This window comes from Panthera pardus, unplaced genomic scaffold, assembly GCF_024362965.1.
Source record: "Panthera pardus isolate Hobbes unplaced genomic scaffold, ASM2436296v1 HiC_scaffold_6, whole genome shotgun sequence".
NCBI lineage: Eukaryota > Metazoa > Chordata > Mammalia > Carnivora > Felidae > Panthera > Panthera pardus.
The window spans coordinates 67,040,977-67,062,546 of NW_026526991.1; the positions used below are offsets into that span (position 1 = coordinate 67,040,977).

General features: G+C 54.8%; 1 protein-coding gene across 1 annotated transcript; it reads right to left on the minus strand.

Moving 5' to 3' along the window:
• Positions 1–937: 937 nt before the first annotated feature.
• On the minus strand, positions 938–8,633 carry SLC48A1 (solute carrier family 48 member 1). Its single transcript, XM_019419151.2, has 3 exons — positions 8,362–8,633; positions 2,794–2,961; positions 938–2,178 (listed from the first exon to the last, which is right to left on the minus strand). The coding sequence occupies exons 1-3, from the start codon at positions 8,495–8,497 to the stop codon at positions 2,042–2,044; spliced, it is 441 nt and encodes a 146-aa protein (XP_019274696.1). The 5' UTR covers positions 8,498–8,633; the 3' UTR covers positions 938–2,041.
• Positions 8,634–21,570: the final 12,937 nt, after the last annotated feature.

Consider the following 21,570-nt stretch of genomic DNA (forward strand, 5'->3'; position numbering starts at 1 on the left):
GTGCGTCTCATTTGGTGTGGCAGAGGGACCAGGGTCGGGCTGCGGGCCGGCACGCCCTCCAGCTCCTTGCCCTTCTGTGACAGCTCCCTTGCAGGAAAAATCCATGCTGAACGCACCCTAGCGGCCCCCACCTGCCCATGGTGGGGTAATAAAGAGGCAGCGGCTTTGGTCTGGGTCTGTACACACAAGGCCCACCGGGAGTGTGGGGTACAGATACACAGACCCAGCTCACTAACACATCCGCAGAGAGTGGCGAATCAGACCTACCTGGGTTCAAGTCCCAGCTGGGGGCTCAGGTAAGTCATGTCACCTCCTGGGGCCTCTGGTTATCAGTTAAAGGCTCCAGAAATAGACGCTGTTTATGGTCCCTTCCTGCTCAAATGTACCATCCCTTCTTAACATATACCGAGCTTGGAAGAGACCATGCATGAGGCAACAGGCTGGGACAAGCTCATCCAGTCACCAGAGGGAAAGGTGCCAGGCTGCCGACGCCCATCGTTATATAGTTCTGAGCCAGCCAGGTTCCTCCAGGCGGCAGGAGTAGCAGCCGCATCACCTCAGACCTGGCCCCAAGCCCTCAGCCTGGGAGAATATGAAGGGAAGCAGGTTCACCCCCTTCCTGTCTGTCCTGGCCTCTGGGGGGACAAGGCACTACCTCCCACTGGTGGCGCTGAAGCCATGCCTCTGGGCATCCTCGCCCCTGCTGGGATGGGCTGAGAGCCAAGCCGCTGGGCTCCCCCATGCCAAGAGGGGCCAGAAGGAGAGGGCCTCCAGCCCCTGAGACACAGATCTCCCCTCTACCCTCCAGGGCACAACTTGAGCTAAGGAGACCGTTTAACTAGAGACCCTCCACCACCACCCTTCCTGCCTACCGCTCCCACAGCACCTCCCCCACTCCCCGCAAGATTCCCACCCCACAAGGAACCACCAGAGGCTATCTGATACAAATGGCTGCTGTATTTCTGCTAAAGTGACGGTGACACAGATAAGGCAAAGAGCTGAAGGGCAGGACACATCAGGTGGGGAAAGGGTAGACCGTGCAACATGGCAGCCTAACATAAAAAAGATCTATGTAACAATAGCTCCTTCCCTCCCGAGTTAGGTGAGCCCTTGTGCCAGTGTATAGGCAGAAAAGCAGATGTTGTCCTTCAGAAAGGAGATTAAAAAAGACAAAAGCTCTAGGTGAAGGGCAGTGGGCAGGGGCAGGGTCGGTGGGGTGTCTCGTGGCTAGGGATAATGCATGTGAGAAGGGATGGAAATGTAGGGCTGGAGGTGCCCGGGCACGGAGCTGAGGGGTTCCTTCCAGCCCGCACCATGCTGCCCCCTTCCCCAAAGCCCTTCTGGGGGCAGGGCACCTTTCCCAGACACTTAGTCTGGCCTCATTAAGGGAATCCTGCTTGGGGAGGGCGGTATGTGTAAAAGAGAGGGCTTGGGTATGGTGAAGATGACTGGTTCTAGCACACTCATGGGAGACCGGCTCTGGGGCGATGAGGGACACTAAACTCTCAGGTCTCCAGGCCTTGGGAAAAGAGAGTCAAGTATTGTCATCCCTGGGATTGAGGAGTTAAGCTACCTGACTCTCAAGGACAACAGGATGGGGTGTTGGGGCTGGGGCCTGAGAGGCCTCTACTAGAGATCCCTTACTTGGCCTGACCTCCCAGGTTCCCAGCCTGGCCTGAGGGAGAGTGCCCCCAGGCATAGGTCGTGGCTCACTGCCCTACCCCTTGACTCATTGCCCTGGCCCTCCTTGCGAAGATTCCTCACTGAGCGCTAAGAAAATAGATCCATTTGAAAAGGTCTAAAGCTGCCCTCCAGCCAGGCTGAGGAGGAGCAACTTGGCAGGAAGGACCCCTTTCCGCTGCACCCGGATCTCCCCCACAACGGGAGCAGGACACCTTCCGGGGAGACCGCAGTCCTCTTGCTGTGTATCTTCTGCCACAGATCTAGGGTTTCCAGGGGGGTGTGGCAGGCCTGTCTGGTGTCTCAGAGGCTGAGTCCAGGTCCTGAGGACCTCCGGGGTCCAGAAACCTCACCCCTCGGGTCAGAAGTCGCTGAGGATGCTGATGTCGGCGAAGTCAGCCCGGTAGCGGTGGGCATAAAGGCTGAGCAGGAAGGCCCACTTGAAGGAGATGAAGCTCCAGACGCAGGAGAGGTAGTAGCTGTTGGGGTCTGTGAGGCCTGCAGGGGACAGGAACCCAACCGCGACTTGAGAGGGTCTTGCCCTGGACCCCAGCCACCATGCCGCCAGCCCGGGGCCACCCCTCCCCACAAACTCCAGTAGAGATGGAGTGTGATACCTGTTTTAAAGTATTCAGGGTTTGCAGGCAGGAGGCAGTGGGGATGAGGGAAGGTTAGGACTGGCCAAACAGGTCTGTGTCCTGTACTGGGCCTTCCTGCATTTACCCTGCACCGCTTCCAACCTGCTTGAGCATTAGACTCCTTAGGGACAGGAAGGGCCTTTGCCTGCTTGCTGGTCGCAGCCACCAGGGGGCGTTCCCATCCCAGAGCTGGGCGGAAGGACTGACCCGTTCTGCTAATAACACCCGTCACTGCGGACCTCCAGCGCGCACACCCCCGCTCAATGCTTCGCACGCAGTTCACTGAACCCTGCCACCCCTAGGGGTGGGTACTCATTCCCCTCCTTAATTAACACTGAGAAAACCCAGGCACCGGGAGGTTAAGTGATCTGCCCGAGTCCCTTGGACCCAAACTTTGGAACCAGGACCAGAATCCCGGGTCTGCTCCTAAGCCCCCACCCTCCCTCCCAGTGGCCCTCCCATGACCCGCCCTCACTCTGGTGTTGGGTGACAGCCAGCACCAGGAAGGTGCAGAGGGTGGCGATGGAGACTGCCGAGAAGAGGACGCCCACGAAGAAGAAGCCACGCAGCCCTTTGAGCCAGGTCCTCCAGTAATCCTGCATGTACATCACGTGCGTCACCAGCACCCACAGCGCCAGCACACCTGCGGGGGACAGACTCGTCAGCCCAGGGAGGGATACACCGTTCCTCGCCCCGCGCCCCCCCCCCCCCCCCCAGGCCTTCAGCCCGGGGACCCCGGGGACCCCAGGGCCCTTTCTGTCCCAGAGGCCAGAGCTGTTTACATAATACTACTAAGATAATGTTGGCCTTTCACTGCCTCATGACTGCGGAGTGGAGTGTTCTGGAGGCTCCAAGGCCCCTGGCCAGGACTTGAATGCAAAAGCAGATTAAGAGAATCTAGGTGCCTTCTGTTAAGCCAGATGTTGAAGTGATGTGCAAAAATAGGGAACCATGCCATTCTTCTCCCTAATTTTTTTGTTTTGAAAAACATGAATATTTCTTACACAAAAATGTTATTTGTGGTGACGCAAGGTTATTTTTAATATTGCTTCAAAGTGCTTGAAAATGTTCTGGGTCTTAATTTCTAGTATGGTGCGTATGGATAGACAGAACCCACGTACACAAAATGTCCTCGGGGCTTCCCTACTTTTCAAGGGTGTGAAGAGGTCCTGACATCAGCAGGTTTGGGAATCAATGCAGTCCAGCCTGTTTTCTGAGGACCTGTGACTCCCTACCCTGAGGGCCACTGAGGGGGTAAGTGGCCCTCTCACCCTGATGCTCCTGCTCTACCTGGCCCTCAGAGGCCAAAACCCAGATACCTCGAGCCCTGTGGCTGACCTCTTGGCCCTTTCGCAACTCCCTGGACTGGTCTTGCAGAGTGAGGAAGCCTGGCAGGGAGACCCCCCAATGCCACCCAGCACCCAAATGGCCTTCTTGCTCTTGGCTAGACCCGACCTCACTCCCTCTAGTTTGCTGAGAGGACAGGCCAGACACCCCAGCCTTTCCTGGGCCTGCCCTCAGGGCAAACTAAGATGCCAGCTGCCACTCAGCCACTACAATGAGTGCCCTCTGTGCCGGGCCGTGCCTGCCGGTGCAGCCCCATGAGTGGAACAAATACCAATGCCATTGGCAAGGGTCTGGAGCAGGGCCACGGGGTCCCAGCAAGGAAGGAATGAGGAACGCGGCAGAGCCAGCTGTAAGCTCTCTACCTGGGTGTGGGCTACACGGGCTGCTGGATCCTAGGAGTCAGGAGACCTTTCAAAAAGACAGTCACACACACTACATGCAGAGTAGCATATGTGCATAGGAAGGGGGGGCATCTGGTTGGGGAAAGTGGTTATCTTGGGCAAGGGAGAGAAGGAAGGGAAGTTGACAGGAGATTGGGGGTGGGAGAGTGCTTCAACTGAATCAGTGGTATTTTCTTAGGCCGGGTGCTAAGTAGAAGGGAGTTCATTAAATCATCTATCCTTTTTTACATGCCCAAGATTTTTCATGTATATATATTTTTAAGTTAGGAGGGAAAAAGAGGCTGGCAGGGGGGAGCATCATCACAGAACTATGCTCTGGTTATCAGCTCAGAAGCTGTCACAATTCAGGCAGCCTGGCAAGGGACAGCAAACCACGAGACTGGAAGCCAGGAAGCCTGGGGCCTGGCACCGCTGTGCTGCTCATGACCTCTCAGAGCCTTGTGTTTCCACATCTAGAAATGGGTGAACCCAGAGGTCCTGCCAGCGCGGAAACTCAGCGACCCCAGGCTTCCAGCCTAGAGAGGGCTCTGCCCTGCCAGCCCCGCCCCCAGCCTCCCCTCCCACCCTGTCTGACCTGCACCCTGTCTGACCAGCTCCGCTCCTCCCCACCCCAACCTTCTGCAGGGGTCTGGGGCCTGGACCGTGGGCGCCTCCAGCCCTGAGATCAGGGCGAGCGGGAACAAGCGTCTATCCATCCCCGCCTAGACAGCAAGCTGGAGCAGGCCAGAGGTGGCTCATGGCTTCGGCTTACATCTTATGCGATCTGGAGCAGGGCATCTGGCCACCCTTCCCAGAAGCATCTCCCAGACCTCTCACAGGCATCCTAAGTTCATCTGGGGATGCCACTGGGTTCTAAAGGGCCCTAGGAAGAAGGCATATTGTCACTGAGCGCATCCAAGGAACAGTCTAATGGGCTTCTGCATGGGGCCGCTCTGCTTACCCTCTTCCTCAGTCCTCCATGGAGGGGCCTGAATAGAGAAGCTCTAAGATCTGTTAGCACTCAAGGATTCTGGAGCCGGCTCAGGAGAAAAATAAGGAGGTCAGAGTTATTCCTCTGTGACTCAGCAATTTCTGGGTTAGGAAATGCTGAAATAGGGGACTGTGGAAATGCCATCTCTTAGTCCACTGGCCATGCTGCAGCAGGGCCCCCAGAACTCCCCCTCCCCCATGTACCAAAAAGTGCTAGGAAAAGGAAGATGGTCATTTTGGGTGTTCCACGTACTCGTTCTTTGTTAATAAGCAGGCACAATACCCACTTCTCACTTCCCCTGCACACAGGCCTTGACTCCAGATAAACACAAGCCACTTCTGGAAGCAGGCCCCCACCACTGCCCTTGGAACAGGGGCCTCTCCCAAGGTGGTCAGGAGCCTCCACTGGTCCCCTCCCACACCTCAGGCAGGAAGCAATTGTCCCCCAGGTCTGCTCTCTTCCCCAGGATGCTCTGGATTCCAGGAAGCCTGGTCTGTCCAATTCAGGGCAGAATGGACAGTTGCCCCTGCCTGCATGCCCACCCCAGACCTCACCCCTTACTCCTCACCCCACCTGCTTCAATGAGTGGAGCCCCTGCTCCACTTGGGGCTCACGGCTAACAGGATAAGGGCAAGGAAGGAGCAGAGGTGGTCAGTGAGAGTATCACCAGTGGCTGGGTTGGTGAGGAGCCAGGAGGAGGCCAGGGGAGCCCACAGAGAAATTCAGGCAACTGGGAGCGCAGGCCAAGGCTCTGCTCTGTTCTTGCACCCCTGCCTTCCACCCCTGCCCTAGGGGAGAGCGAGGCCCCGGGCCCCAGTGCTCCTCTCCCTCTCAGCTCATGTGGGCCATTTAGATTCCTTGAGCAACTTTTCTGTTCTTTTTATCTTTCCTCGGTCTACCAGACCTGGGACAAGAGTCTGTGTTTCCCCAGGATTCCCACAGCAAAACCATTTCCTCCGCAAATGCCTTTCCTCCAAGCCGCTTCTTCCCAGACACCCATCAAGGTGGACGAGGGTGGGTCTCCACCCATGCAGGGGAGAAGGAGCGTGCTGGGGCTGCCCTCTGGTGACTCAGCAGTTTCTGCGCTGGAAAATGCCAAGTCAGAAGTGGGGTGCTCACAAGTCAGTAAATCTGCTGATGCTTCACCCCCAAAAGAGGAAGGAGGCTGGCTGCAGTCTGTCAGAACCCACTCAGGGTGGAGAGGGCAGGGGAGGGGGGCCATGACCTGGCGACCCCTCCCCCCACCCGCTGCACCACCACCCGGCAGCCTGGCTCTTCTGTTGCCACCTCCTGCTCGTCTGGAAGGCCAGACTGTCGGGGAGGCGCAGGCACCCTGCTCCAGCTGCTAGCTGGCCTAGCACCTCTCCCGGCAGGCCACACCACAGCCGGCCTGCCTCAGAGGCCAAGGGAAGCCTTCCCAGAGGGAGAGAGGGCAGAATTTGGGTCAGAGGGAAACCCCACACTCCCTGGAGCCCAAGCCACAGGACCTTTTCCACAGCCTTCCAAGAGGCAGCTGCGAAATGAACACTGCAGAGACAGAGAGAAAGAGAGTGCTACACTAGCATTTCCAACCTGGAGGGGGGCCTCCAAGATCACCTCTTTCAGTGATACCTCCTCCCACAGGGAGAAGCTGAGGCCCAGGAGGCATCAATGCGCCCAAGGTCGCATGGCTAGGCGGGGCTCGGCCCCCCTGGGCCAGACTCTAACACACTAGCTCTGACCCCCTTCCTCCTCAGCCCCAAGCAGCCCCTTCATCTCAGGTCTCAGTGCAGCCACAGGGCCTGGCCTGAAGACACCCCTTCCCAACGGGAAAGAAAGCAGCAGGGCCAACAGGAACAACACAAAATTTCACGAAGAGAACCTTCGGGAACAAAGTAGCAGGGGGACAGGGGGCGCAGAGGGGGAGCCAGGGGTCTGTAGATAACTGAGCAATGATGGGCTGGCTGCCTCCAGGGAGGACAGAAACCCACAGGTGGGGGGGGGGGCGCATCTAGGTAGGCATGAGAGCATCCCAGCCAGGGTACCCTGTGCCCTGCCTTGGTGCCCCCCAAAGGGCTCTGTTTGGCATTGCTTAGGCTGTGGTTATGTATGCTCCTCTTTTAAGGCAGAAATCCCACCTCCCCTTCCTTCTCTACCAGGGATGGCACTCAGTAAGCTTGGTGGCAATGAGTAAATACAGTTACTTTCAGTATATTTAGGACTCTTTGGGGCAGAGGATTTTAAGAACGGAATCAGGTCACCACATGTAAAAGTAATATCCTTATGTGCATTCTTTCCCAAAGTTCTTTCCCCACACATATTATTTCATGTAGCTGTGTAACCCTGGGCCAGCTATTTATTTAAGCTTCAGTTTAAGCCTTATCTGTAAAATGGGCACAATAATAATGCCTACATAGGGTTAATGTAAAGATTAAATAAGATGATAGAAACAGGTTGCTCTACACAGTGCCTGACACACAGAAAGTATTAGAAAGCAATGCTGGCAAGTAGAAATAACATGTTTTGTCTTCACGCCAGTTGTACGACACAGAGAGGTTAGTTGCGTGCCCAAAGGTGCACAGCGAAGACAGCGCATTGGTGAGGACCCTGCCTCCACCAGCACCCTGACGTTCTCACTCTAGCGCTCGCCTCCCCTCTCCTCTTTAAAGCACAGAAAAGGCAGCCAGCGCGGGGTTCAGCAGACCTTGCCAGAGGAGCCACAGCCAAGGGGCGGCAAAGACACGCCGACGTGCTGGGAAGAAAATGTCCAGTTTCCATCAGATCCCTAGCGCGGTCCCCCACCCCCACCCCCCGGGTCTCCGCTGAGGGCTCTATTTGGGGGTGGGGTCCGCACTGGCTGGAGGAGAGGGGCTTCCCCAGGAACCCCCAGACCTCCTTTCCACTTACTCCTCCTCTGCCTCACCCGGCCGCCTGGCAAGGGGCGCTTGAGGAGCGGAGATCCCCCGGCACAGGCGTGTGTGTGTGGCTGGGGGGCCGCCTGGAGGGTGGCGGGGGAAGCCGGCGCTCGGGGAGGACGCTGTCACCCGGCAGCCCCGCCGGCGGCGCGGCAGGTTCGTGCAAACGGCGGAGGCGGGCCGAGGCGGGCCGGGGCGGGCTCGGGCGGGCATCGGCTCCCGCCGGCGCCCGGGCCCGCGCGGGGCCTGCGCTGCCCACGGACGGTTTTGGGTAAACAGCTCCCCGCCCCGGTCCCCGGGGCAGCGCGGCCCGCCGGGAGCCTCCGGGAGCAGCTGACAGCGCCTCCCGCAGCCGCGCGCCCGCAGCCGGGACCCGGAGCCCCCCTTCCCCCCCGCCGCCGCCGCCGCCGCCGCCGCGCGCCCCGGGGTACCTGCGAGCCCCCCCATGGCCGCGGTCCCCGGCTGTCTGTACACCACGGTCCAGACGAGGAAGATGGAGAAGCCGGCCACAGAGCTGAGGCCGGAGTAGGCGGCGCGGAGGCCGAGCTGCAGGCGGGACGGGGCCATGGGGGCCGCGGTCGCCGGGCGGGGAGGGCGAGCGCCGCGACAGTCACAGGTGCAGGGCCGGGGCCGGGGCGGCGAGCCGCGCGAGCCGGGAGCCGGGAGCCGGGAGCCGCCGGCCGCCCCGCGCTCCGCCCCCGGCCCGCCCCCCGCGCCGCCGGCACAGCGCCCTCCCCGGCCGGAGGCCGCCCGCGCCCGGAACCTCACCGCGCGGGGCCGGAGCTCCGCCAAGCGAGGCCGTTGGGCCTCCGGGCTGGTTTGGGGGACGCCTGGTAACAAGGCGGGTGCCGGGGCCAGTCCGCGGACTCGATTTTTGGGCCTGGGCGGGGCCCGGAAACACGTGTACACAAGCCGGCGGCGGTGACTGCTTTAACATGTTTATCTCAGTATAAAAGTCTCGTTTAAAATTCCCTGTCAATTTCTCTTTAAAAATTAAGATATAAAAATTGGGAAATAGGAACGTGCACAGTGGATAGGATTCCTTCCACCCTGCCCCGAGCTACCAGATTCCCTCCCCCGGACTTTTTTACGCGCACCTCAGAGGATACTTCACCGTGAAGTATGAGAACGCCAGCGCTGTGACCGTCACCTTGTAACCTCAAACACCTCGCTCACCCTGACAGCTTCCCCTTCCTTTCATCTCCACGAGCCTCATCCCCGCCCCCACCCCAAATCCCTACCAAACGTCATCTCCACTCTCAGAATCTATAGCAGGAGTATATTGAACTACCACCGTGACCCCAACTTCCTACTGGGAGCTGGGAGGGAACATCAAACAGAACCCAGAGCCCTCAAACACATACGATCTAGGTGGGGAGGGCCATCACATACCTGCGCAAAAGAAGTCGCCTGTATATCTCTATTAGTTTCCTTTTGCTGCTCTAACAAATCACCACGAATGTAATGGCCTCAAGCAACAAACATTTATTATTGCATGGTTCTGTAGGTCAGGAGTCTAAAAATGGATCTCACTGGGCTAACATCAAGGAGATGGCAGGGGAGAATCTGTTTCCTTGCCTTTTCCAGCTTCTAGAACCACCCACATTCCTTGACTCAGGGTTCTCTTCCTTTATCTTCAAAGCTAACAGTCACGTTACCCTGACCTCTGCCTGTGTCCCTGACCTCTGCCTGTGTTGTCACGTCTTCTCTCTTGCTGACTCTGCTGCCTCCCTCTTCCCTTGTAAGGACACTTGTGATTAAGAACCTGGGTAATCCAAGCTGGTTTTTCCATCTTAGGATCCTTTAATTTAATCACACCAGCAAAATCTCTTTTGCCATGTGAAGTAACATATTCACAAATTCTGGAGACTGGGGCATGAACATGTCAGGGAGGCAATTATTCTGCCCACCACACCCTTCCAGAAGGTAAACTCCGTGAGCCAGGGACCTTCTCACTTCCCCTCCCATGAACACCTCCAAGAGTGCCTGGCACATAGTAGCCCCTTAGTGAACATTGTTGAATATAGATGAATGCGGTGGATGAGGGAAGCATTAAGTAACGGTAAATGTGAGGGGCGCCTGGGTGGCTCAGCCGGTTAAGCATCGGACTCTAGATTTTGGCTCAGGTCATGATCAGGTCGTCACATAGAACCCCACATGGGGCTCCTCGCTGAGCATGGAGCCTGCGTGGGATTCTCCTTCTCTCTCTCCCTCTGCCCCTCCCTCCCCACGCAAACGTTCAACCTCTCTCTCTCTCCAAAACAAACAACAGCAACAACTTAAAAAATAAATAATGATAAAGGTGATCATCACAAGGAGTCCAGGAAGGGCATGATTAATTGCCCAAGAAGTGATATAAACCATGGAAACCACGTTTGCCTTACTTCAGCATAGTCTGGGGAGCTTCTTAAAAAAAAAAAAAAAAAAGACCCTCCATCCATGGCTTGGAAGGCATATTTTTATTTTATTTTTTTAACGTTTATTTATTTTTGAGACAGAGAGAGACAGAGCATGAACAGGGGAGGGGCAGAGAGAGAGGGAGACACAGAATCGGAAGCAGGATCCAGGCTCTGAGCCATCAGCTCAGAGCCCGACGCAGGGCTCGAACCTGCAGACCGCGAGATCGTGACCTGACCCGAAGTTGGACGCTCCACCGACTGAGCCACCCAGGCACCCCATTGGAAGGCATACTTTTTAATGAGAAGTAATTTTCATGTGGTAAGCTCAGCACCCAACCCTTCTTGGGGAGCCAGTGATGGAGTCAGAGGAGGGAGCAAGCCCCGTGGTCCAGGGTGCGCTGCCATAGGTGGCTTCAGAGCTGGCTTACCGGGATAACACTCCAGGCAGAGGGAACAGCATGTCTGCAGCCCAGAGGGGAGAAATAACATGGCAGATTCAGATTCAGGAAACTAGAAATAGTTTGCGGTCAGTGGATGGAGTGGTGGGTTTTGAAGTCAGAAAGGTTCTGAACATAAAGGACCTTTGCACTCTGCTCGGGAGGCTGTCCTCCTCCTCGGGGGAGGGAAGTAAGAATTCTGTGTTCTAGAAATGTGCCCAGAAACTAGCATGAGGATGAACTGCCTGTGAAAAGACTAGGAGGAGAGAGCTCATCTGGACAAGTCCTTCACCTGTCCTGTGTCTTAATGACCTCATCTGTAAAGTGGGGACAGCTGTGATATCTACTTTGAGTTTTGTGATGAGGGGCCGGTGCTTAGAAGAGTGCCTGTCACTTAGTAAATGCTCAATTAAATGTCAGCAAGTATGATTAACAGTAGCGGTATGGCTGCCAGGGCAAGAGATGAGGGGAGTCTGAAAGGTGAGAGGCAGTGAGAATGAAAAAGAAGTAACTGACTTGGGGCGCCTGGGTGGCTCAGTCGTTTAAGCATCCGACTCCTGATTTCGGCTGAGCTCATGATTTCGCGGTTCATGGGTTGGAGCCCCGTGTAGGGCCCCACACTGCTTGGGATTCTCCCTCTCTCTGCCCTTCTCCTGCGCATGCTCTCTCTCTCAAAATAAATAAATTAAATTAAAAAGAAGGAACTGATGTCACGGCTATTGAAGCTATTTGAACTTTAAAGGTCGTATAGGAATTAATTAGCGGGGCAGACAGAAAGGAGGAGACCACAAATGTTATGAGTAGACACGGTGGGAGTATTGCAGAGCAGTGAGCAAACGTGTCATGCTGCAGTATGAGACTGTACAAGAAATGAAGGAGAAATAATGATCTAACCATAGCTGGCCCAGGTCGTACAAAATGGTTAAGAGCAGGCTGAAACTTCTTGACTGTAGAGGCAATGTGGTACCGTCGGAAGATCTTACACTCAGATGGGGTCACCACTCACTGCGTGACCCTAAGCAGGTTCCCATAACTCAACTGAACTTTTTGCCAAGAACAGGCCCTATGTCTACACTGTCCAAAATATTTGCTACTACATATACGCAGCTACTGAGTATTTGATACGCGGCTAGCGTGACCGAGGAGCTGGATTTTTCATTGTTTTCCATTTTAATTTAAATAGCCACGCATGGGGGCGCCTGGGTGGCGCAGTCGGTTAAGCGTCTGACTTCAGCTCAGGTCACAATCTCACGGTCTGTGAGTTCGAGCCCCGCGTCGGGCTCTGGGCTGATGGCTCAGAGCCTGGAGCCTGCTTCTGATTCTGTGTCTCCCTCTCTCTCTGCCCCTCCCCCATTCATGCTCTGTCTCTCTCTGTCTCAAAAATAAATAAACGTTAAAAAAAAAAAATTTAAATAGCCACGCATGGCTAGTGCCTACCGTGTTAGACGGCACAGGGACTTCTCAGGACCTCTGTCTGTATAATGGGAATGATGATGATACTTCATAGGCTTGTTATAACAACTGAGATATGTCGAGACACCGCAGTTAAAGTACTTGACACGGTAGCTCAACGAGTTATTGTCACCGCTCTTAAAATTGTTGTTATTGGGGCGCCTGGGTGGCTCCGTCGGTTAAGCGGCCGACTTCGGCTCGGGTCGTGATCTCTCGGTCCGTGAGTTCGAGCCCCGCATCAGGCTCTGTGCTGACAGCTCAGAGCCTGGAGCCTGTTTCGGATTCTGTGTCTCCCTCTCTCTGACCCTCCCCTGTTCATGCTCTGTCTCTCCGTGTCTCAAAAATAAATAAAACATTTAAAAAAAATTTTTAAAAATTGTTGTTATTGTCATCATTGAACAGACGTAGCATGACACAAGCCAGGCCTTAGGAAGGTTATTTAGACTGTGATATCCAGGTTAGATTTGACGGGAGAAGAAAATCGTAGCAGAGAAAGCATTCATGAGGCTATTTCGGTGGTCAGGTGTGGCATCATTAAGATCTTACCTGGAGAAAGGCCATGAGAATGGGAACGAATGGAAGGATGCTGTTCTGTTCTGTTCTGCAAAGTACATGAGTGTGCCCCACACCTACACGTCTTCCTACGTCAGCTTCTTTTCCAAGGTACTTTCAGAGAGCACATGCCCATCCCAACCCGAGACAGACGGCACTGCCCGCTCCCCCAACAAGACAGATAGCCACTCTCCCTGCTCACTAATGCTCACCATTAAGGGCTCTTCTTCTGGCACATTACCCATCAAATTTGAACTTGGAACACTTCCCAGTGTCCTTGCCGTTAAATTGATGCCATGGGATTGAGTTCTGAACAACGGAATCAAAGTGGAAGCAACGTGTGCCGTTTCCAGGCTGGACCCATGAATATCTTCCATGGGCCCTCAGTTCCCTATTTCCGTTCTTTGATGGTTTGAGGGACCGCATGTTGAAGATGGCAGCACCACATGATGGCAAGAGCCTGGGATCCCTGAATGAATGAATGAATGAATGAATGAAACAAAACCACTCATTCTGTCCTCATGCAACTGTAATGGGAGTGAAAACTACACCTTTGTTGTGCTAAACCACGGAGATTTGCAGGTTGTTTGTTACAGCTCCCTTGCTAAGCTAGTACACTCATCTCATTTCAGGTCATGTAAACATATCCCATTTGCATAACCTGTCTGGACTATCAGTCTCTCAGGAGTCACTTTAAATTGGGTCCCACCAATACTAAGACAGACTCTAAATCCCACCTGCAGGCATCTTGCCTCCTAAGACATTTCTTCCTCACTCCCCCAAAGCAGACACATTCCAGACATATATCTCCCCCCCACTGTCCCACGTCAAGGATAACACCACCGAGCTGTATTCCAGTTGACCGAGTTTATTGGACTTGTCAGGGCTCCCTCCTCCCTCTCCCAGACAGAGGGACCTCTCCTGCCCTCTGGGGCATGTCCCTGTTTACTATGGCTCCAGCCCCAAACCCCAGCATCATTTCTGAGTCCTCTCTTTCCTTCACCCCCACATCCAATTCATTAGCAAGGACAGTCGGGTCTGCCCTGTCCTTCTTCTCCTTCTCCCGGTCACCACCCTAGTCCAGCTGCCATCATCACCACCTGCCCACTTGTAACGGCCTCCTAACCGGTCTTCCTGTGCCCATCCTTTCCCTCCAGTCCATTCTCCAGCCAGCAGCTGGTATGATCTTTTAAAACTAAGAACTGGAACGTGGTACTCCCCTGCTTAATCCTTCTGTCGGCTTCCCATCTCTCTTGGGGTAAACAGGTCAGGACCTTGTCAGCCCCCACTAATACGACTGCTCATTCCAATCCCGGCACACAGGCCTTCTTTCAGTTTCTCGCATGTGCCAAGCTTGTTCCTGCCGTGGGGTTTTTGGATATCTCTTCTCTGAGTGCCCATAAGATTGATGTCTCATCATCATTCGTCAGCTCAGACTCTACTTCCGCAGAGAGACAATGCAGTCCCCCCGTCTCAAGTACAATCCGCCACCTGATTTTATGTCTTTCATGGCATCTATCACTATGTGAAATTATGTGTGTTTTCCCTTTGACCCCTACTTCTGGAACCACCGGAATATAACCTCCAGGAGGACGGGGGCTTTATCTGTTAGGGACCACCTCCTCTTGGTTTGGGCCAATCCTCTGGCCCAGGACTGTCCTGGTTTTACCACTAAAAGTTCCACATCCCAGGAAATCCCTTAGTGTAGGGTAAACAGTGATCGGCACGCTATTGCCTGCCTTCATTACTTCCGTATTCCCAGTGCCTAACGCCGGGTGCATGGGGAGGAACTCGACAAAGATTTGTGCAATGAATATAAGAACGGCCGGCTGTCCATTAAGAATTCTTCCATCCTAATGGCTACTGGGCTGGCTCAGTTGGTAGAGCATCTGACTCTTGATCCCAAGAATTCTTCGATCCTAGCTCTAGGGGGCAGTCTCCTCCAACCTTGTGTCCTGAGACCCAGAGTTACAAGGTTGAGCTAAAAATCTCCTGTGCTTGAATTTAGGTAGTGAGTTCCACAAGATTCTCCCCAGACATCGCATGGCCCCCTTGCCCACCCCCAGCTTTTGTGGAGTTCAAGGCTGAGAACCCTGAGTAAGATCCCCACCACACTCCATTCCCACCTCCTGTAGCTTTGTCTTTCTCCTGAGGCCAGGCTCATCGACCAGAGTGGAAAAGACTGTTCTAGAGAGGAGGAGCAGGTGACCTACCGAATGGGGCTCACTGTCTGGCCCCATCATGAGCATCCCAGCCGTCCAGACTGCAGGAAGACATTCTGAGTTGTGGGCTCACCAGGGGTCACCTTGCAAATCTCACTGCTTGTACTCCTCCCTGGGGCTGGGGCTGACTTCTGCCCCTGGAAGTGGATGTCTTTGCTTCTTAGAGTGAGAGTGAAACTAATCAGAGTCTGACTTTTTGCGGAGACCCCACTTCCTCTGCCTGCCCACGGACAGCCTAGAAGTCCACACAGTGGGCAGGATGCTGAGTGAGAAGATGCTCAGCCCAAGCAGCAGGTGTCTGAGCTCAAGTGCTAAATTAGCATCAGAGGCTAAGCCAGAGGCAGAGGGGTGGGGAGAGGAGGAGTGTGTTTGCACCCGCAGTACTGCTTGGGAGGGCATCCTGGGGCCCAGGCCTGCTAGTTTCTCCTAGCGTGCTCTGATGACCTCCGTCTTTGGATCTGAGTCCCCAGTCACAGGTACCTGCTCCAACTCTCTTTCCCTTTCCCTGTGGGGTTGCTATTGTGTGAGGAGGGAGGGAGGGGTGAGGGAGGGAGGGCGTGCCTGAACTTCACCTCCATATAGACTTACTCCCAGAGCTGTGGGGAGTGAGGGAACAGTAGGGCTGAGGGCAGGAGAGGAGCGTGCTGACCTTTCCCCACAGGACAAAGCCTGGCACAGAGTTGTATACAGCTTGTCCTTTTGATTGGAGTTTGGTGATTGGGTTGATTGACTGAGAAAGTCACCACAGAAGCCTAATCAATACATGTGGGTCCCACTCCAGTCCAGCTGCAAGGGCACTGGGTGAAGTAAAGGGACTAGAAATAAGGCTGTCACCTGCACTTGGTCCAGGGCACGGAGCCCAAGAATAGTGGCCTCAAGAGTGGCCACATTTGAGGGTGCTTCCTGGAAGAGGGAGGGGATGGACTAGAGATGGCCTGTGGCAGGGCAGGGCCAGGAATGGAGATTGGTCAAGAGCTGGATGGAAAGGTACCAGGAAGAAGACAGATGTGGGGGGAGCCACAAGGGAGGTAAAAAGGACCCACGCAGGAGACGGGGGTTGGGGGAGGTGGGGGATTCATTTACCTGCTGAACTCAAGAAACCTCTTCTGAGGAACTTCTGTGTTCAAGGCCCTGACTACAAAGGGTATGCTGGCCTGAACAAAGTAGAGCCAGTTCCTGCCCTTTGGGAGCTCACATTCTCTTGAAGGAGGGGTCACTAATAATAACTGGGAAGTGATTGAATTTGGGCTGTGGGGAGCATCCAGTGTGTGGCCCTGCCGGCCGTGGGGGCAGCTGGTTCCCAGGGCCCCGGAAGGCACCTGCCTTCAGCTAAGGCCTGAGGAGCAGGGGCCGGGGGAGAACCGAAGGCATCAGGGAGGATTAAATCAGGATTCAGGCCTCAAGAGGTCTCTGTGGAATGAGAAGAGAAATGCCAAGGGGGGCTCTGTGCCTGCCCCTGCATCGTGTTTAAGTCGAGTATGCTGACTCTCCATTTCTCTGGAGGTAAAGCCTCTCGAGGAGGGGGGTGGCGCCAAGGCCAAGGGCAGGAAGGACTTCCTGAGGCCCAGGCCTGGGGTGGGAGGTCTGAGCAGCCGGTGCTGCCTCTCTGTCCTGCAGGCCATGACGGACACCAGGGGTAGAGGGAGCAACCTGTCTCTCTCTCTCAGTCACACCTGCAGATCTCCTCTCTCCTGTTTCCCTCTCTGGACCCCATCTTTGTAGCCTCCTCTGGGCTGTTACGTGTCCTCTCTGGAGGAAAGAAATGGGCAGTGCTTCTGACGTCAGATAGTTTTTGGACTTTTCAGCTTCTTCTCAGGCACCAGCCACTCCTGACTGGGATTTGGGGACAGGATTGGGGTCTGCTCTGACGCCAGGAAGGGGCTTCTCTCCATGGCCTGCGTGCCTGATTACCCACATCGCTGCCCATCCTTGGCCAGTGCTCTAGATCCAGAGAGAACTGGGCATTTCACAAGCAGCGACCAGGGCCCTCCTAGGAGCCCTCCTTTGGGCTCCTGCACCTGCTCCTGCTAGAACATTAAAAACACGAGGGCCAAGTGGGTACAGCCTCTGAGTCCTGAACGAAGGCCACGGGCCTAGGATGGGGTGGAAGACTGGAGCTGTGCAGGGCTCCAGTGTTGGGAAGAGGCAAGGGGGAGGGGGCAGTGCAGGTGGTCAGCCTCAGGGAAAGGCAGGGGCAAAGGCAGGTGTGGGCTGGAAGTTGGGACAGAGCTGCAGGAGTGAAGGAGAAGGAGAGGTACTCTGAGCCTGAGGGACAGTGGCTACAGCTGGAATGGAGCTGCCGCTTCTGAACACTGATCACTCAAGGTCAGATGCAGTGTCTTCTGGGTATTCGGAACACAGGCGCGCGCGTGCGCGCGCGCACACACACACACACACACACACAACCCTTGAGAAGCAGAAGCTGGCAGGGAGAAAGTGGCTACTAATTTATGCACATTCACAGAACAGCACATTTGCCTGCTGGGCAGGCCTGTTCCCTCCCACACAGCTCTAGACCTGTCCCTGCCTTCCCTCCTGTTCTCCCAGCCTCTCCTTACCCTCCGGCCACCACAGTCACCATCACGGGCCTGTTTTTTGTGATTGTTCCCTTGCCCCTGTCACACTTGACTGGTTTGAGCACCAGCCAGGAAAGTGTGGGGGTCCCTGTTCTTGTCTCCGTCAGCTCCCCACGGATCCCCAGCCCTATCCAGTCTTCCCTCCAGTTTGCCTACCTCCCCCACCTGGAGAAGGCAGGAGCCCAATGCTCTTTTCCTCCCACTCCACCCCTGTCAAAGTGGCCCATGATCGGCTGGCTGTGACCTGCTAGTCCTGGGAAGGTTTGGCTCTGTGCCCATTAGCATTCCGCCTCCCTGCCTCTGTCCCCCACCCCCAGGAATGGGCAGGAAAGGATGGGGGAGCTGAACTGGAACCGCCCTCAGGGGAAGGTGCCTGGGCAAGTATTGAAGGACTTTAATCTTCCAGATTCCAGGAGGTAGAGCCCCCGTGAGGGTACTGGGCTCTCATTCCTCCCGCTTGTGGATCAACCACAGCCAAGGTAGAATCCCAGGGATGCTGAGGGAAGTGGAAGCAGGTCCGGGTACCCCAGCCCAGCTCTTCCATCGTCTGGTCTCCCCTTGTCTGCAGTCCCACCCGAGGCCTGTTAGTTAAATCTTCCTCTATCTTCCCACTGTCCATCCCACCAACTGACCTCAAATGACACAGGTGAGCCTGCCAGCAAAGTTTGCAGTCCAGGACAGCAGAAAAGGGTCAGTGACAGCGAAGCAGGAGGGAGATGGAACAAATTGCCCTGGAAGCTGGACCACCTGGAGCTGGAAAAGTAGCTCCTCTCCCTCCCCTGGCCTGGGGTGCAGGCCCTTGGTGGGCACCTGCTGGTCTCCCACAGTTCCTATTCATTTCATTGCCACCCCTAATCTTTCTTTTTTAAAGTTTATTTGTTTATTTTGAGAGAGAGAGAGAGAGAGAGGCCGTGAGCAGGGAAGGGGCAGAGAGAAAGAATCGCAAGCAGGCTCCGCACTGTCAGCACAGAGCCCGAGCCGATGCGGGACTCGATCCTGTGAACCGTGAGATCACGACCTGAGCCAAAATCAAGAAGCAGATGTTTCACCTACTGAGCCACCCGGGTGCCCCCCCCCACCACTGATCCTTACGTCAGGCATGGTGCTGGGCAGGGAGGCCTGACCAGATCCGTGTGTGAAGGAGATAAAGAAAATTCCGCTTGGCCCTGTGGTCCTGCAGCCCCCGGTCCGCCCAGTTGCAGATTTCCAGTTTTGAGCTGTATCTCTGGCACTCACGGTAAATGTCGCCGTGGAGTGAACCGAGGATTCCTGCGGCATCGCACGGGAAAGAGTGAGGAAGGCGAGGCTGAGAGTAGCGATGGGAGGCGGTACAAGACTGTGTGGAGCGTGAGCCCTGCAATCCCGCTGCCCAAGTCTGGCTCTACCAGACTCCATTGTGGGGCTGTGGGCAGGTTACTTCTCCTCTCTGTGCCTCGCAGTGTCTTCCCTTGCGAGCAGAGAGTGTTCTGAGGCTTAAAAGGTAAAGTCTGCAAAGTGACGTAGCACCGGCACACGGTAAGTGCCAGGAGAGGCCACCACCGTCCCACTGCAGTGGCGGCAGGGCTGGGGCATAAGGGATGAATGTAACAGATTATGCGTTGGTCGAATCAACCAGACCTGCTGGCTGATTTGATGTGGGAGAAGGAGAGACAGAGGAATCCAGTTCCTGGCTCAGGCAGTCGTGGGGCTCCTGGAGCAGGCAGCTGGGAGACGCAGGGCAGGAGGGGGGAGTTCAGACATGCCTACCTAGAGGCACGAGGGAAGATCCGGGAAGCTGTGGGTTCACAGCTCAGCAAAGAGGCCTGGGTGGGAGGAATGCAGCCAAGTCAAAGCCAGGGGCCCGGAAGCTCTCCTTACCCATTTACTCTCCCTGATTATTGTCTGGGAGCCTCTGCACTCCTCTGAAGGGAACAGGGCAGGGTTAGGAGAGGTTCTGTCCTGGCAGAGAGCTCATTGTCTGGATAGACCAGCTTCCTCATCTGTCAAATGGGATAACAATCATACCTATCTCACAGGATTGTTGTCATGCTTAAGAAAGTAAATGTATATAAACTATTAGGAAGAGGGACGGATGCATGTTAGCAATTGTTATTATTTGTCTGTCCTAACACTCTTCCAGGCATGGAGGAGGTGTCTCATGATGTCAGGGGAGGGTGAACGTTGTACCAGGGCCTGGCATGACTGTGCCCAAGATGTTCACTATCTGTCTTGGGATGTCTTACTCAGACACATTCCCCTAGTCCCCTGTCCCCTGCAGGCCTCAGCCTTATTTAAATATCTGCTGAGTGGTCATTTTACTAGCCAGCCCTCACCTGGGAATCCTGAGAAGGAAAAACCCGGCCCCATCACCTGCCTTGGTGGAAGGCAGGAGGCTTTGCCTGCCAGCAATAAGAATGAGACAAATGGAAGGTCTGGTTCCTGTGCCCGCCCTGGCCACCAGTGAACAGGCAATCACCCCAGTCATGTTCTCAGTCTCCCAGGAGAGGGGGAAATGGGGAAGAGATGTAAAAAAGAGAAAGGTAAGGAGAGAGTAGTGTTGAGAGAGAACATGGATCGGGGGAGGGGGTAGGTTTGAGACACTTCATTTTCACTCATTTGAATGACTTTTTTTGGAGACTTGCAACCCCCACCCCCCACTTCTACACACATGCTCCATTTCCCTGTCCATAGCTCCCTCTTTTAGGAGAATGAATACAATGTATGCACAGTGCAATACAGCACGAGGGGGGCGGGTTAGTGGAGCCTGGCAACCTGGGTTCAAGCCCCAGTTCATCATTTGCTAGCTGTGTGACCTTGGCAAGTCACTTAATACCTGAGCCTCAGCTGCCCCGCGCATATAAAGTGGGAATAACGCTAGCGCTACTTTCTAGGGTACTGGCAGAGATTAAATACATGAAGCCCCTGGAACAGTGCCAGGCACTTACAGTCTATTGCGGCCTGCAGGTACGCAGATGTCCCGCTCCATTTCCCAGTTCCTTTTCCACCTGCCCAAGCAAGGGCAAGTATAAAGAAGAAATGGGGGATCCCTTTCTGACCCCACTGCCGGTCCCTTGAAACTCCTCTGTCAGACCTTCTAGATCAAGTCACTAGCCCCAGCACCCTAACTTTAACTGCCCCCAAAGCCCCCCTCAGTTCTCTTCTGCATTCACCCCTGTGCCCCAGCCTGTTAGCCTTTACTCGCAACAACTAAGCTGTTCTCCCCTCTTCCAAATTCCCAGAACCAGGGTGGGTGGGTGGGTTTGGGCCTGGGGCTTCCCTCCTTCCTGAAAGGGGCATTTGAAACTCCACCACCATTTCTCAAAAGGTGAACCCAGCAGGGGTACCTGGGTGGCTCAGTTAAGCATCACATTCTTTTTTTTTTTTTTTAATGCTTATTTATGTAGAGTTGGGGGGAGGGGCAGAGGGTGAGAGAGAATCCCAATCCTGAGCATGCTCCATACTGTCAGTGCGGAGCCCTGCTGGGGGGCTCCATTTTACCAACCATTGAGACAAGACCTGAGTCCAAATCAAGAGTCAGACACTTAACCAACTGAACCATCCAGGCGCCCCAAGGAACTGACTCTTGATTTCAGCTCAAGTCATGCTCTCAGGGTTGGTGAGGTTGTGCCCTTGCATGGGGCTCTGCACTGACCGCGAAGAACCTGCTTGAGATTCTCTCTCTTTCTCTGCCCGACACCCCGCCCCCCGAATAAATAAATAGACTTAAAAAGATGTGAACCTAGCAGATAACCTTGGGGCATTTGCTCAAAGTACAGATTTTCCATTTCGTGCCAACAGAACTGAATCTGAATTTAGGGGTAGGGAGGATTTTTAAATACACATTAAAACTGAGATTTTAATCACAATTAAAATCCGTCTCCAAGAAAATAATCATCGGTGGGAGGTAGGGGCTCAGCGTCCCAAAGCAGGCAGGATGGTTTGTTAGACAAGTGTCTTCCCCAATTCAGGCAGGCTCAGCAGCAAAGAGAAAGGGACAAGGACTGGGACCAAAAAAAAGTGAGT

Coding starts and splice junctions, on each gene's coding strand:
- SLC48A1 (XM_019419151.2), bottom strand. CDS start 8,497: ATGGCCCCGTCCCGCCTGCAGCTCGGCCTCCGCGCCGCCTACTCCGGC. Junction 2,962..8,361: donor GGCCATGGGGGGGCTCGCAG/GTACCCCGGGGC, acceptor TGTCCCCCGCAG/GTGTGCTGGCGCTGTGGGTG. Junction 2,179..2,793: donor GGCTGTCACCCAACACCAGA/GTGAGGGCGGGT, acceptor TGTCCCCTGCAG/GCCTCACAGACCCCAACAGC.